Source organism: Spermophilus citellus, assembly GCF_964194105.1.
Source record: "Spermophilus citellus genome assembly, chromosome: 8".
NCBI lineage: Eukaryota > Metazoa > Chordata > Mammalia > Rodentia > Sciuridae > Spermophilus > Spermophilus citellus.
The window spans coordinates 97,260,497-97,275,977 of record NC_138189.1 but is presented as its reverse complement, the minus strand read 5'-3'; the positions used below and the strand labels follow the sequence as shown (position 1 = coordinate 97,275,977).

The following is a 15,481-nucleotide window of genomic DNA, read 5'->3' as shown; positions in this document are numbered from 1 at the left end:
GACAAAGTACAGCATCCCTTTATGTTCAAAACATTAGAAAAACTAGGGATAACAGGAACTTACCTTGACATTGTAAAAGCTATCTATGCTAAGCCTCAGGCTAGCATCATTCTGAATGGACAAAAGTTGAAGGCATTCCCTCTAAAATCCGGAACAAGACAGGGATGCCCTCTATCTCCACTTCTATTCAATGTATTTCTCGAAACACTGGCCAGAGCAATTAGACAGACGAAAGAAATTAAAGGCATAAAAATAGGAAAAGAAGAACTTAAATTATCACTATTTGCAGATGACATGATTCTATACCTAGAAGACCCAAAAGGGTCTACAAAGAAACTACTAGAACTAATAAATGAATTCAGCAAAGTGGCAGGATATAAAATCAACACGCATAAATCAAAGGCATTTCTGTATATCAGCGACAAAACTTCTGAAAAGGAAATGAGGAAAAACACTCCATTCACAATATCCTCAAAAAAAAATAAAATACTTGGGAATCAACCTAACAAAAGAGGTGAAAGATTTATACAATGAAAACTACAGAACCCTAAAGAGAGAAGTAGAAGAAGATCTTAGAAGATGGAAAAATATACCCTGTTCATGGATAGGCAGAACTAACATCATCAAAATGGCGATATTACCAAAAGTTCTCTATAGATTTAATGCAATGCCAATCAAAATCCCAACGGCATTTCTTGTAGAAATAGATAAAGCAATCATGAAATTCATATGGAAAAATAAAAGACCCAGAATAGCAAAAGCAATTCTAAGCAGAAAGTGTGAATCAGGCGGTATAGCGATACCAGATTTCAAACTATATTACAGAGCAATAGTGACAAAAACAGCATGGTACTGGTACCAAAACAGGTGGGTGGACCAATGGTATAAAATAGCAGACACAGAGACTAATCCACAAAGTTACAACTATCTTATATTTGATAAAGGGGCTAAAAGCATGCAATGGAGGAAGGATAGCATCTTCAACAAATGGTGTTGGGAAAACTGGAAATCCATATGCAACAAAATGAAACTGAATCCCTTTCTCTCGCCATGCACAAAAGTTAACTCAAAATGGATCAAGGAGCTTGATATCAAATCAGAGACTTTGCGTCTGATAGAAAAAAAAGTTGGCTCCGATCTACAGATTGTGGGGTCGGGCTCCAAATTTTTTAATAGGACACCCATAGCACAAGAGTTAACAACTAGAATCAACAAATGGGACTTAATTAAACTTAAAAGTTTTTTCTCAGCAAAAGAAACAATAAGAGAAGTAAACAGGGCCTACATCCTGGGAACAAATTTTTACTCCTCACACTTCAGATAGAGCCCTAATATCCAGAGTATACAAAGAACTCAAAAAATTAGACAATAAGATAACAAATAACCCAATCAACAAATGGGCCAAGGACCTGAACAGACACTTCTCAGAGGAGGATATACAATCAATCAACAAGTACATGAAAAAATGCTCTCCATCTCTAGCAGTCAGAGAAATGCAAATCAAAACCACCCTAAGATACCATCTCACTCCAGTAAGATTGGCAGCCACTATGAAGTCAAACAACAACAAGTGCTGGCGAGGATGTGGAGAAAAGGGTACACTTGTACATTGCTGGTGGGACTGCAAATTGGTGCGGCCAATTTGGAAAGCAGTTTGGAGATTCCTGGGAAAGCTGGGAATGGAACCACCATTTGACCCTGCTAGTGCCCTTCTCGGACTATTCCCTGAAGACCTTAAAAGAGCATGCTACAGGGATACTGCCACATCGATGTTCATAGCAGCACAATTCACAATAGCTAGACTGTGGAACCAACCCAGATGCCCTTCAATAGATGAATGGATAAAAAAAATGTGGCACCTATACACAATGGAGTACTATGCAGCAATAAAAAATGACAAAATCATAGAATTTGGAGGGAAATGGATGGCACTAGAGCAGATTATGCTTAGTGAAGCTAGCCAATCTCTAAAAAACAAATACCAAATGACTTCTTTGATATAATGAGAGCAACTATGAACAGAGCAGGGAGGAAGAGTAGGAAGAAAAGATTAACATTAAACAGAGACATGAGATGGGAGGGAAAGGGAGAGAAAAGGGAAATTGCATGGAAATGAAGGGAGACCCTCATTGCTATACAAAATTACATATAAAAGGTTGTGAGGGGAATGGGAAAATAAACAAGGAGAGAAATGAATTACAGTAGATGGGGTAGAGAGAGAAGTTGGGAGGGGAGGGGACGGGGGATAGTAGGGGATAGGAAAGGTAGCAGAATACAACAATTACTAATAGGGCATTATGTAAAATTGTGGATGTGTAACCGACGTGATTCTGCAATCTGCATTTGGGGTAAAATTGGGGGTTCATAACCCACTTCAATCTAATGTATGAAATATGATATGTCAAGAGCTTTGTAATGTTGTGAACAACCAATAAAAAAAAAAGAAACTATACATATACTATACTATTAACTATACTAACATATACACAAACTTAATTATAATGTTTTTTCATAATTTCAAGTTTTCATTATCTTTGCCCTTCTCCTAAATATGGCAAGAACCTTCACATGTTCTGGGGATCCACTGGATATAACATACCAAATCTTATTTAATTCTCTCCTCTTTTTTTTTAATGTGATGCTGGGGATCAAACCCAGGCCCTAACATATGCTAGGCAAGCATCCTCCCACTGTGCTACATCCCAACTCTTCATTTTAACACAGAAATTTTATTTAAAATTCCTTATAGTTCATAGTTTACCAACATATTTTACAACTTTGTATGTGCCTTAGCAAAATACCACAGACCAGGTGGCTTAACAAGAGAAATTAATTTTCTTACAGTTCTGGACACTAGAAGTCAAGGATCCAGGTGTCACAGAGCCTCTTTGTGGCTTATAGATGGCTGCCTTCTCCTTCTATCAGCACATGGTCCTTCTTCTTTGGATACACATGTCTCTGTCCAAATCCCCTTATGAGGAACACAGTCATGTTTCATTAGGGACCTTACCATTGCCCTTCACTTAATAACCTCTTTAAAATACAGTTACATTATCGGGTACTAGGGGTCTAGGAGTTTGTATGAATTAGGAGAGGGCACACTTTGGCCCCTAACAGTGTCATCTTGCGTTCTGCTAACACCTGGGTTTAGTTTCCTTCTAACCACAAAGTTTCTTAGCTAAAGATCTGTGGGAAAGAAGCTATGATCCTAAAAGTTCTATATCTAAAAGTTCTTTCATTTCCTTCAGCCTTAAGTAATTTTCCTTAGCAAGTCCTTCTAGGGAAGTTTTGCTACTTCCTTCAATGTGTAGTTACTGAGCTCCTTCTGTAAGGGCTTGGTTCCAGCTTCCCAGACTGCGCCCAGAAAGCATGCACTCTAGTGGCAGGAAATGAAGTAGCATTTTTGCTGATTTCTCAGGGGTCAACACCCAGGAGTGGAACTGCTAGGTCACATCTAACCGTATGTTTAATTTATGAGAAACTGCCAAACCTTTTCCAGAATGCTTGTATCATTTTATATTCTCCCCAGCAATGTACAAGAATTTGTTGCTTTTTGTATTCTCAAACTTCCTGCTACAAACTTCTGTGTTCTCTGTCCCTGGTGAAATATTAGTTTTGAAATATTAGTTTGAAATATTAGTTTTCTTTTCTTCTTACTTAATCCTGTCTAGAATTTATCTAGTACTTATTCAGGTTTTTTACACTTATATTTTTCATTTCTAGAAATCCTGCTTAGTTGATCAGAGTCACTCATTTTTAAAACCAATTCTCCCTTTTATCTTTGTGAAAGCCCTACATATAATTTATGTTAAAGCCAGTTTTGTATAACTCTTGTTTTGTTTTAGTTAAAGTGAATTGGCCTTAAAAATAATATGTTGTTTTTTCTTAGCATTTAATTTCATATTTTAAAATTCTGGACTGCAGACTTTTAGTAAGTTTGTCTTTCATCCTCTATTTGTCCATTCCTGGCCAATAATTTTATGTTGCTTCAGCTGGACCCATATGGTCTGAGGGAAGAAAAAGTTCTTAGATCGACAGCCTGTGGTCCCTGTCCTGGGATCTTGCAGCGATGTGACTGGAGATGTCACAGATCAAGCCATAGAATTGCTGGAAAGTTTGGCTTCGTTTCATTGTGGGCCACTTTTAGTGTCTGCTATCTCCAAAGAGTCAAACTATTACTCCTATTCTGTGAGATTAAAAGATAATTTTCGGAAATATCACAATCCCCATAGGGATGACTATGATCTGTTTCTATCTGTAGAACATTTCTGACATGTGTGGGGTTTTCCATCACACCAACAACAAACTCCCCAGCTCCCCAGCCACAGGATGGGGATCCTGCAATTCAGTCCATTTTTTGGTTTGTCATAAAGGATATTGTGAAGAATTACAAATGAACAGCCCGATGAAGAGGTAGTTAAGATGAGGTCCAGAAGGGCCCGAGCCCAGGAGTCTCTGTGCTGTGAGGCAAGGTACCCACTCCTTAGCACATGGAGTGTCCAACCCAGAAGTCCTCTCACCCTTGATATCTAAGGGGCTTTTATGTGGGTTTTATCACAAAGATATTAGAGATATATTGACTCAATTTCCAACCTCTTTCCCTTTTAAAAGTTGGGGGAGTAGAACTGAAAGTTTGAGGTTTCTAATCAAGGCTTGGTTTTTCTGGCAGCCAGCCCCCATCCTGAAAGCTATCTTGGATCCCAATAAGAGTTGCCTCATTAGAACACAAGAGGCTCCAAGCACCAAGGAAATTACAAACATCTTACAGACTCTTTGCCAGGAACTGAGGACAAGATAAATTTATTTTATCTGTGGTACTGAGGAATGCACTAGGGGCACCACTACCACTGAACTTCACAGCCCTTTTTATTTTTTATTTTGAGACAGGGTCTCATGAAGTTGCCCACGCTGGCCTTGAACTTGGAATCCTCCTGCCTCATCCTCCTGAGTAACTGGGATTTCAGGCATCAGATATTTATTTCTTATTATGCCAATAATATAAAAATGAACATGGATTAAAGAATTTATTCTACAGTTATGGTATGAAGAAGCCAGATAGATAGTCTGTCTGGTTAAAAGGAAAAATTAAAAACAATAGAAATTCATATGGAGATGGGAATGTTAAGGAGAACTGTAAATAGAGATAAAATTGGTGTTTCCACAGAAGGAAAGTCAGTTACATCATTACCAGACTGTCTAGGATTTACGAACTTATCAGTTACCTGTAGTTTACAAATAGTTGCAAAATGGCTCTAAGCTGATAAAGAAGGGTGGGATTTGAAAACCTGGAAAGCTGTGCTGTGGACAATGCAGAATTTTCCATTGAAACATATTTTTCTGTAGAAACAAGAACCCAACTGAACCTTCACTTGAGTTTTGCTTTCCACTGTGTTTCTCTTTTGCTTTTGGCCTTGAGGTCACATTAATGTCTTTTCAGAGCATGGAACAGAGGAGGCTCTTATGTGTGTACTTACCCACCATCTTAAGTGGAAATTGTATCTTTAATTAATAAAGAAGACGTCTGATCTAAAATACAATGTAGAGCAGAGCATGGTGGTGCATGCCTGTACTCCTGGTGACTCAGGAGGCTGAGGCAGAAGGACAACAAGTTTGAGACCAGCCTTGGCAACTTAGTGAGACCCTATCTCAAAATAAAACATAGAAAGGGCTGGGAAGATAGTTGGTAAAGTGCCCTTGAGTTCAGTTCCCCAGTATAAAATTTATTCATTTATTTATTTATTCCCCAAAATACATAAATAAATAAATTTTAAGAATATGATATAGATCTAGAAGCCAATCAAAATCTTAGTCATTGGCCCCAACATGTGACCGTTATACATCTCTCTACTAATGCCTCTGTCAGCCTAAAATAAATGACAGACCAACTGACTCTCCAAAGCAAAGAGTATTTGGGATTGAAAGGCATGGCGATCCAGGATACACATGCTGTGGCAGACCAAGGGAGTTGGGGCAAAAGGGGCACTCTTTTTAAAGACAAAAAGGAGAAATATGCACAGGCCATTTTGAAACAAAGACCTTTAGTTGCAGGGGCTTGTTGCAAGAATCAGGGTCAGCTCATTGATAGAGACGGCCATTGTCAGGCAAGTGTCCTTGTCAAAGTAGTTCATGTGGGATTCTGCAGTTTCAAGGAGTTCCTTACACAGTTTTCATCATAGGCATATGTGTGTGGCAACCCTTTCTGGACTCTGGCTCCATTTTGTTTGGAGTTGACATAAATGACCTGGTACTGAAAATTCTCACACCTGTCTTCCTTTACAGTGAAGCTCAAAGAGATTTTTTTCCACATTAATATTTTCCTTTCCACCTTCTTCTAATGATAGCCCTGGCTCACTTTTTCATTGCCAAACTTATTCTCTTCTTTTTCTTACATCCCATATCTTCCTGAGCCCTCCTCTGCCTATCAAGGATCACAGCCACTGGGGTATCTTGAAGTCAGGATTCCAGCCTGGTTCTGACTGCAAAACCTATGTTCTTTACAAGGACTATCATCAAATACAGAAGGAAGAAATGATATTAAAGTTGGATTTTGAAAGAAAGACAGGATTTTGTTAGGCAGGATTGGACAGAGAGTCACTTTAACAAGTCAATGGATAAGTAGTTCATTTGGCTGGGGCCCAGGTTCCTGCGCTAAGTGCCTTTGAGGACACAGACAAAGGTTTGGAGGTAATTGACCCATGATGTACCTGCTGGACTCATAAACTGTACTTGGTACTTAGTACTTTGTTTCATTTTGTCTTTATATCAGCTTTGTAAGACAGACACTATTATTTCCATTGCTATCTGAATCTTTGATTCCCCAAAATTCATATGTGAAATTAGTGGCCTTAGGAGTTGAGACTTTGGGGAGTTGATTGGGTCATGAAGTCAGCCCTTGTGAATGAGATTAGGGCCCTTATAAAAGAGCCCCAGAGAGTTTCCAAGTGCCTTCCACCATGGGAGGACACAGAAGGCACCATCTGTGAACTGAAAAGAGGCCCTTACCAGTCACTGAATCTGCCAGTACCTTGATATTTGCCTTCCCAACCTCCAGGACAGTGAGAAATAAATTTTTGTTTCACGTGAGCCACCCAGTTTATGACATGCTATGATAAAATAGTAGGCTACATAGACTGAAACACCCATTCAATTCCTTGAGAAAACAGAAGCACAAAGAGGTCAAATAACTTATTTGTGACCTCTCAGAAGTTTAGTGGCTGAATTGAGTTTAGAACCTGCCATGTCAATTCTAACATCACAGTTCTTTCTACTTTATGTAAGTAGAAAAAAAGGCTAAGGGGTTTTAAGTTCAGCTGTGAAATGATTAGAATTTTATTTAGCAAAGATATATGATAAAAGAGAAGCTGAGTCATCTTTGGCTCTGATATCTGGATACCATTTGAAGGCAGCAGCTGTTGACCAGGCACTACAATCTGGAATTCAAAATTCTAATCCATGCAGAAATTTAGCATAGTGCCCTGAAGGGTGTGGAGGGTCTACCACAGCCCCGCTACTCAAAGTGTGGTTCTTACACTTAAAACTTCAGTATAACCTTGGAGCTTATTTTTAAAATTGCAGATATTCACATCCCTACATCAGACCTATTAGAGGAAAAAATATCCCTGAGATTGGGGCCTAGGAATCTGTCTTTAACAAGACCTCCATGTGATTCTTAAGACATGCAAAAGCTTGAGAAAGTCCTGCTATTTTTTCTGGCCACTGTGCCTTCTTTCATCATTTTCTAGTTGTCAGGTAGAGCCTTTTAAAATGACTTCCTCAATAGTAACCAAGAAACATCACCAGCACAGTAAAAGCTGAGTACTACTGTGATTAGGAAAGAGAGATCATTAGCATCCAAGAACATGATACGCACTGTCTTTAGCATTATTCAGACTCTAGCATAGGATTTAACGCATGTAAAGGTGGTAATGTACAGAAAGAAGTCTGAAAGGATGAGTACCAAACCACTAACTAAAAGTGACTACCTCTGGGGAAAAAGCTGTGGGATTGTGGAGAAGTAAAGGGAGGGGCTTTAATTTTATACCACCCCCCTAATGTTTCTGTATTTGACTTTTATACATGCATAATCATTCATATAATTAAACTTTTTTTAATCTCAATAATTAATCCTGATATGTTTGCAGTGGCTACATTTCTCTGTTTTATGGGGTTTCACTAAAAGTAAGATTATCACAATATTCATAATTCAAACTTGGAGACTTCTTATGTATGTTTATTTATTGGGAGCTGCATCTATTTTAAGAAGTAATCAGCTTTTTTCTTTCTCATCTTGGTAGTGTGTTATAATTTTAGAAATAAAATTCAAATGAACAGTCTTAAATTAATGTGACAGATGATGTTTTGCTGCAACTAATTGCCTATGATGTGTTTAATACTAGAAATATGTATTTGAATGTTTTGTTTGATGTACTAATCAGACTCTTGATTTTGAACATTATGAAACATCATTTGAGTCAGTATCATTATCTTTTTTATTTTTGTTAATAGTGTATTATATCCTGATTTTAGTCAAATTTTTTTTTCTGCTGTGATCAAAAGACTTGAAAAAACAGTTTTAGAGGAGAAAAAGGTTATTTGACAATCATGGTTTCAGAGGTCTCAGTCCATAGATAACCAGCTCTATTGCTCTGGGCCCAAGGTGAGGCAGAACATTGTGGTGGAAGAAGAAAGCAGCTTAGGCATGGCCACCAGGAAACAGCGTATTCTACTCTCCAGAGACAAAAAAAATGTACCCCAGAGGCACATCCCCAAAGACCAGCCTCCTCCAGCCAAACCTGCCTGCCTACATTTACCACCCAGTTAATCCATATCAGTAGATTAATGTACTGATTAGGTAAAGGCTCTCATAACCCAATTATTTCTCCTCTAAACCTTCTTGCATTGTCTCACACATGAGCTTTTTAATTTTTTATTTTGAGACACTGTCTTTTTAAGTTGCTTAGGACCTCACTAAGTTGCTTAGGCTGATTTTGAACTTGTGATCCTGCCTCAAGCCTCCTAAGCCTTTGGAATTACAGGCATGTGCACCATACCCACCTTATATCAAAACAATAACATACCCTGACCATTGGTTTATTATCTTAATAATGAATTCTCAAATCTTGAAAATTTGAGAAATGTAATCTGCATTTGGGGTAAAATTGGGGGTTCATAACCCACTTCAATCTAATGTATGAAATATGATATGTCAAGAGCTTTGTAATGTTGTGAACAACCAATAAAAAAAACTGTAAAAAAAAATTATGTATTACATAATCCTTACAAGTTTACTGCTTATAAACTATTAGAAGGCAATGCATTTTTAAAAAATGAATTGATATGAAATAGCCACCAGGTTGTGACTATACTAATTCCTCTGGCCTAAATTCTTTGAGTTCCAAATGCCTATGAATCAATTCTTCAGTGCCCTTCCTACTACCACAGTGTCTTTGTTCACACAGTGCACCATGATGTCAGTTGGCCTTCAGTTGTAAACACAAAAACCAGTGCAAACCCTAACTATAGGTGCCATAGTAAGGGTGGCCATTCAGATGTAGATTCATCAATGCTGTCCAGTAGATCTTTCTATGATGAAGGAAATGCTCTGTTTCTCTGCTTACAGGGGAGCCGGGAGGTAAATGAAGCTATTGAGCATTTGAAATGTGGCAGAGGTCCCCCAGGAACTGAATTTTTTTAATGTAAAGCGTAATTTAACGTGGCTAGATGTGATGACTTGCAGATACAGTATTGGACAAGCAAAGCTAGAGCAATATTTATCATACCCTGAAGTGCATGGGAATAGCCTAGGGATCTTGTTGAAATGCAGATCCTAATTCCCTAAGTCTGGATTGAGTCCCAAGATTCTTATGCATTTCTAATCAGTTCCAAGGGCATGCTGATGCTTCTGGTATGGAACTATACTTTGAGAATTAGGTAGCTGGAATGCATATGGTTGTACTTATTTGTAGATTATCACCTAAAAGGAAACTCCAAATTTCTAAGAATTGCTAGGAATTCTAGGATATTTTAGGGTTGCTCACACCCCAGTTTGAGAACCCTGTGTGATGCATTCCTACTACAGCATACACACTAGCAAGCATTACAAATGCCAGAAAGATTTAGTGAGTGTAGCTTTCTGTTACTGTAACAAAATAAGGAAATTTATCAGGAGAAAATGTTTATTTTGGTTCATAGTTTGGAGCTTTCAGTCTATTGTAGGTTGGACCTGTTGCTTTTGGGTCTGTGGGAGCACAGTACATCATGGCAGGAGTCTGGGGGAGCCAGCTGCTCACCTTATGGCCAGGATTTGAAAGAGGAAGAGACAGACCCCACAATGCCCTTCCTGGGTGTGCCTCTGAGGGCCTAAGACCTATCTCAGTAGGGCTCACCTCTTAAAGTCCCACTGCCCCCCAGTGGTACTAGGTGGATGTGCGGGCCTCTGGGGAGTACTTGCCTAAACCATAGCAGTGAGCTTGGTTCTAAGGTTTTTTTGTTTTTGTTATTGTTGTTGTTTTGGTACCAGGAATTGAACCCAGAGTGCTTTATCATTGAGCTCTGCCCCAGCTTTTTAATTTTTTATTTTGATACACTGCCTTTTTAAGTTGCTTAGGACCTCACTAAGTTGCTTAGGCTGATTTTGAACTTGTGATCCTGCCTCAAGCCTCCTAAGCCTTTGGAATTACAGGCATGTGCACCATACCCAGCTTTCTCAATGAAAGTTTTACCTGGGCATATTTAGGAAATTGAATTTTTTATTATGCTTATCATATAAGATTAAAATGATTTCCTAATAAAGACACTTATTTCAGCTTTCCAACTTTTTAAAAAAGAAAATAATCTTTCCTACAGGTTTTTTGTGTGAAGATGCATGAAAATCTGAACTCCTACCCACGGTGCCTTTATAGCACAGGAGAGCCACCTGATGGTAAGCTTTCCTCTCACTCTCTGACTCATTAACTGATTTCCATTCCTTCAAATAAAGCAGGAGTGGAGAGGTTTGAGCAAAATGGACTTTTCCTGCACCTGTCCCACTACCACTAGGTTCTGTTCCCATAATGTCTCCAGTGATGTCTTTTGGCAGACCGACACCCCAGCAATCAGGAGTTACAGATGAGTGGGAAAGTTTCTGCTCTTGAAAACTTAACTCTGCCTATGTAATGTGAAGACATTAAGCAGATCATTACAGTCCAGTGTGGTACAAGGGGTGGGGCCTGTGTAGACTGTAGGACATTGAAGGTGCTATCCCAGTAAGGCATAATTTTATGGGAATTCACAGACTTTCTTCCATCTTCCTTTCATTTTTTCTCTCCCCCACTCTCCCCAACACCCACACCCACCCACCCCCGAACTGGGGATGGAACTCAGGGTCTCACACTTGCTAAACAAGTGCCCTGCCACTCAGCACCATCCCCAGCCCAAATTCAGAGACTTACAAATTATATATTTAAGTATTCCCTTTAGAATTCTTTTATTTTAAAGTTCTTTTTAAAAGTCTATTTTATGAATTCCTCTATTTTCATCTTTTTTTTTTCCTCAACAGAAATTACAGTTCATTATAGACACGGTCTTCCCTTGATAACACTGACTTTGCCATCCAGAAGAGAGCGCTGTCAATTTGTAGTCAGGCCGATGTTGTCAACAGTTGGTTCGTTCCTTCAGGACATACAAAATGAAGACAAAGGTGTCAAAACTGCAGCTGTCTTTACAGCAGGTAGATACATGTTTGTTTTGCAACTTTATCCAAAGGCTTCTCTCTATTCTTCTAAGACTTTGTTTTGGTTCTTTACTTTTCTAGACAGAATTCCATAATTTAATTCATTATATAATAGGTGGTTAGCCTTTACTGAGCCCTTTATTGTTACATATCCTTACTATTTTAAAATGTAACTTCAGTGAATGTAAAAAAAAAAAACATGGAATAAGTTTCATGTAAATTTAGTTACTTCATAAACTTAACCTGAATTTTTTTTCTCTTGAAAAAATTCCAGTATTTTAAATTTTCAGTAAAATTTGAACAATTAGGATGAAATATAGCTTCAGTGATTAAAATAGCTAGTGAATGGGCTGGGGATGTGGCTCAAGCGGTAGCGCGCTCGTCTGGCATGCGTGCGACCTGGGTTTGATCCTCAGCACCACATACAAACAAAGATGTTGTGTCCGCCGAAAACTAAAAAATAAATATTAAAATTCTCTCTATCTCTCTCTCTCTTTAAAAAAAGAAAATAGCTTATGAATAAAAAATACACAAATAGCATATTTATCTTTTTTATAAAGCAATTATAGCCTAGTATTTGTTTTGTTTGGGGGTTTTATTGTTTTTAGGAACTGAGAATTGAACCCAGAGATGCTTTAACACTTCCCTACATCCTTAGCCCTTTTTTTTTTTTTGAGACAAGGTCTCCCTAAGTTGTTAGCTAGCCTTGAACTTGTGATTCACCTGCTTGTGATCCTCATATCTCAGCCTCCAGGTTGCTGGGATTACAGGCGTGCACTACCACATCCCAGTTCAGCCTAGTTTGTTGTTGTTGTTGTAGATGGAAAGAATACTTTTATTTTATTTATTTATCTTTATGTGGTGCTGAGGATCTAACCCGGTACTTCACATATTCGAAGTGAGTACTCTACCACTGAGCCAAAGCCACAGCCCTGTAGTATTTTTTTTGATAAAATTCATTCTGAGGGAAAAACTATACATATATATTTTAATACTAGGAGAAGTGATTTGTTATTTAGACTTTTTAAGTTTTGGCTGTGTCTGTTATGTTCTCATGGTTTGAAATGGTCTTAGACCAGCTGCCTAAAATAAAGAATAATTTGCCCCAGTCCAACTTTGAGAGGTACAGATATAGATGAGTTGATTAATCTGCAGCTATTTTATTTTATTTATTTATTTTGGGGTGGCTTACCAGAGCTTGAATTCAGGGGCACTCAACTACTAAGACACATCCCCAGCCCTATTTTGTGTTTTGTTTAGAGACAGGGTCTCACTGAGTTGCTTAGAGCCTTGCTTTTTCTTTTTCTTTTTTTAAAGAGAGAGTGAGAGAGAGAGAGAGAGAATTTTTTAATATTTATTTTTTAGTTTTAGGCGGACACAACATCTTTGTTTGTATGTGGTGCTGAGGATTGAACCCGGGCTGCACGCATGCAGGCAAGCGCGCCACTGCTTGAGCCACATCCCCAGCCCCAAGCCTTGCTTTTTCTGAGGCTGGCTTTGAACTCAACACCCTCCTGCCTCAGCCTCACAAGCAACTGGGATAATAGGCATGCACCACTGCTCCTAGCTTGCGGCTATTTTATTATAATATTAAATGCTTAGTGTAAACTTATTTAAAAATTAAATTACTGTTGCAGTTTTTAAAAGAAAATGAACATTTTTCTTATCTAAGTTTAAAACCAATTAAGGGATAGATACAGAAGTTAGAAAAATAGAGATTAAAGAATTTATTCATTCAACAAATATTTGTTGGCCAGGCACTGTTCTGGATGCTAGAGATAGAAAACAAGAGAATTAAAAACTCCTGCCCTTTGGAGCTTGCATTTTAGGAGAAGAAAGAAATAACATAAATAAATAAACTATATATTATACTAAATAATTGTAATGGAGAGAGAAAAGTAGGGGGTGGGAGTGCAGGAGAGTGGGGCTCTCACAAGGTCATATCTGAGTGAAGACTGGCAGATGAGGACCCTTGCAGATGAGTGGAGAGTTCTGAAGGGGAGACTCCTCCATGGCTCTAAGGAGGGAGCTGGGTGGAAGGAGAAGGGTTGGGAAAGGCTTGTCAATTGTTGTAAGGACTTTAGATTTAAGTGGATGGGGAGCTTTCTGCCTGCTAGAACATGGATCAGAAAGTAAGTTTTTAAGCCTTGAGGCCACAGTGAACTTCTCAGTACTTCATTCCTGTATAGACAGACCCACTCCCCCAACCGCCCAGCCCCAGCCCTGGTGTCCCCGTGCTTTCCCTGCAGGGTAGGCTTGCCTTCCTGAGCTTCCAGGGACAGGCAGATGCACACCTAAAACTCAGATGGTGTTGGCTCTGAGCAGCGCTTACCTGGTGATAGGTACTTGATAAGTATTTGTTAAATGAATGAAATGAGAGGTAAAAATAATGAACCATGTTTACCCTGATTTGTTCCAGAAATTAATTTGAATACCTTTGAAAGCAGAGACTTTAAGACTTTTCTCTAAGAGATTGAGGAAAAGGGGGCTCTTTGGATCTAGAGAAAACACATTATTGGAGATTTAAGTGGATAGTGCCCAAGAATATATGAAAAATTCAATACTGTCATTAGCTTCTTGAAAACGTTTCTTGTCAATCTTGTGCTGTCTTACGTTTGCATAAAGGATAATGTAGTAACTCATCTGAGAAACCATATTCAGTTGATTTCTTTTTATAGTAATATTTTCAGAAACTGGTTTAAATGTAAAATTTAGATATAAATTTTTAAATGACACTTGGAAAGTCAGATAAAACAATTAGCGTGTTACTTTTTTTTTTTTAAGAGACTCTGTGGGTGGAATTTGCTTGTGTTTAATTTGGGCTTGAAAAGAGTGTTCTGAGCCTGTCACAGTTTTGCCCATTATGTGGGCTGCGTTATTTGGCAATTCTTAGGAAAATGATCTCACTCCAACTGATGAACAGGAACCCAAACAGCCAAATTCTAGAAACAGACCCAGGTGTAGACTTGACATGCTGCCTTATAGAACAAAAGAACCACAGAGAGTCAGATAGGAAGCAGGCAATCAGGTTCGTCCTGATTTTACTAGCAGCGTTTGTGCTGGTACACATATTAACGTTGCTGAAATAGTTGTGGTTGAATGCAGCCAAGCCAACATCTGGCCAGGATAAAATATCCATCCAGCATTTTCCTGGACTTTATTATATGTAATGTAGTATATGTGGACTTTTCTGTAGGAAAAAAATGCTAGAAAGAGAAGTCTCTACCCAGCACCAGTTTTCTGCTTATTGCTCAATGAATTTGCTTTCTTAACGCCTGAGTTGCACTAAAGCTTAGTTAAAAAATAAAATAAAATAAAGATTGGCTATATGAGAAGCTGTGCAAAAGCACATGAGGTTAAAAATTTCCAAGATATTTTTTTCTGAAATGTCGCTAGTGCTAAACTAAAAACTTTTGAGACCAAGAGATTTCTAAAATAAAAGTGTTTATTAAGTTGATGCAGATGTTTGCCAGAAAAAAGGACCAGATCCTAGGACAGATTTCTGTAAGTACCAGCAGTAAAGCTAAGAGAGTGGTTGGAAAATTGTCTGCTGAGCCTAGAACTAAGAATACTTTTATAATAAAAATTTGGAGAGGAAGTTTAAGTTGTTTAAGTTGAACCAACATTGACTGTAGAAAAGGGAGTAGGATAATATGTGGTAGCTGTAGGTGATCACCTGTAATAGGATTTAAATCAAGGTTTTAGTATATGTTCAAGAATATGAAAATCTTTCATTGGTTTCACCTGCTGCTGTTAACAGCTCCTCCAACC

At 38.3% G+C, this 15,481-nt stretch overlaps 1 protein-coding gene across 1 annotated transcript in view; it reads left to right on the top strand.

Moving 5' to 3' along the window:
• The window catches only part of MCUB (mitochondrial calcium uniporter dominant negative subunit beta), a 117,133-nt gene that overhangs the window by 69,656 nt on the left and 31,996 nt on the right, over positions 1 to 15,481 (top strand). Inside the window, 2 exon segments of the mRNA XM_081302984.1 lie at positions 10,846 to 10,921; positions 11,537 to 11,707. Of these exon segments, the coding sequence (XP_081159110.1) occupies positions 10,846 to 10,921; positions 11,537 to 11,707 (247 nt within the window).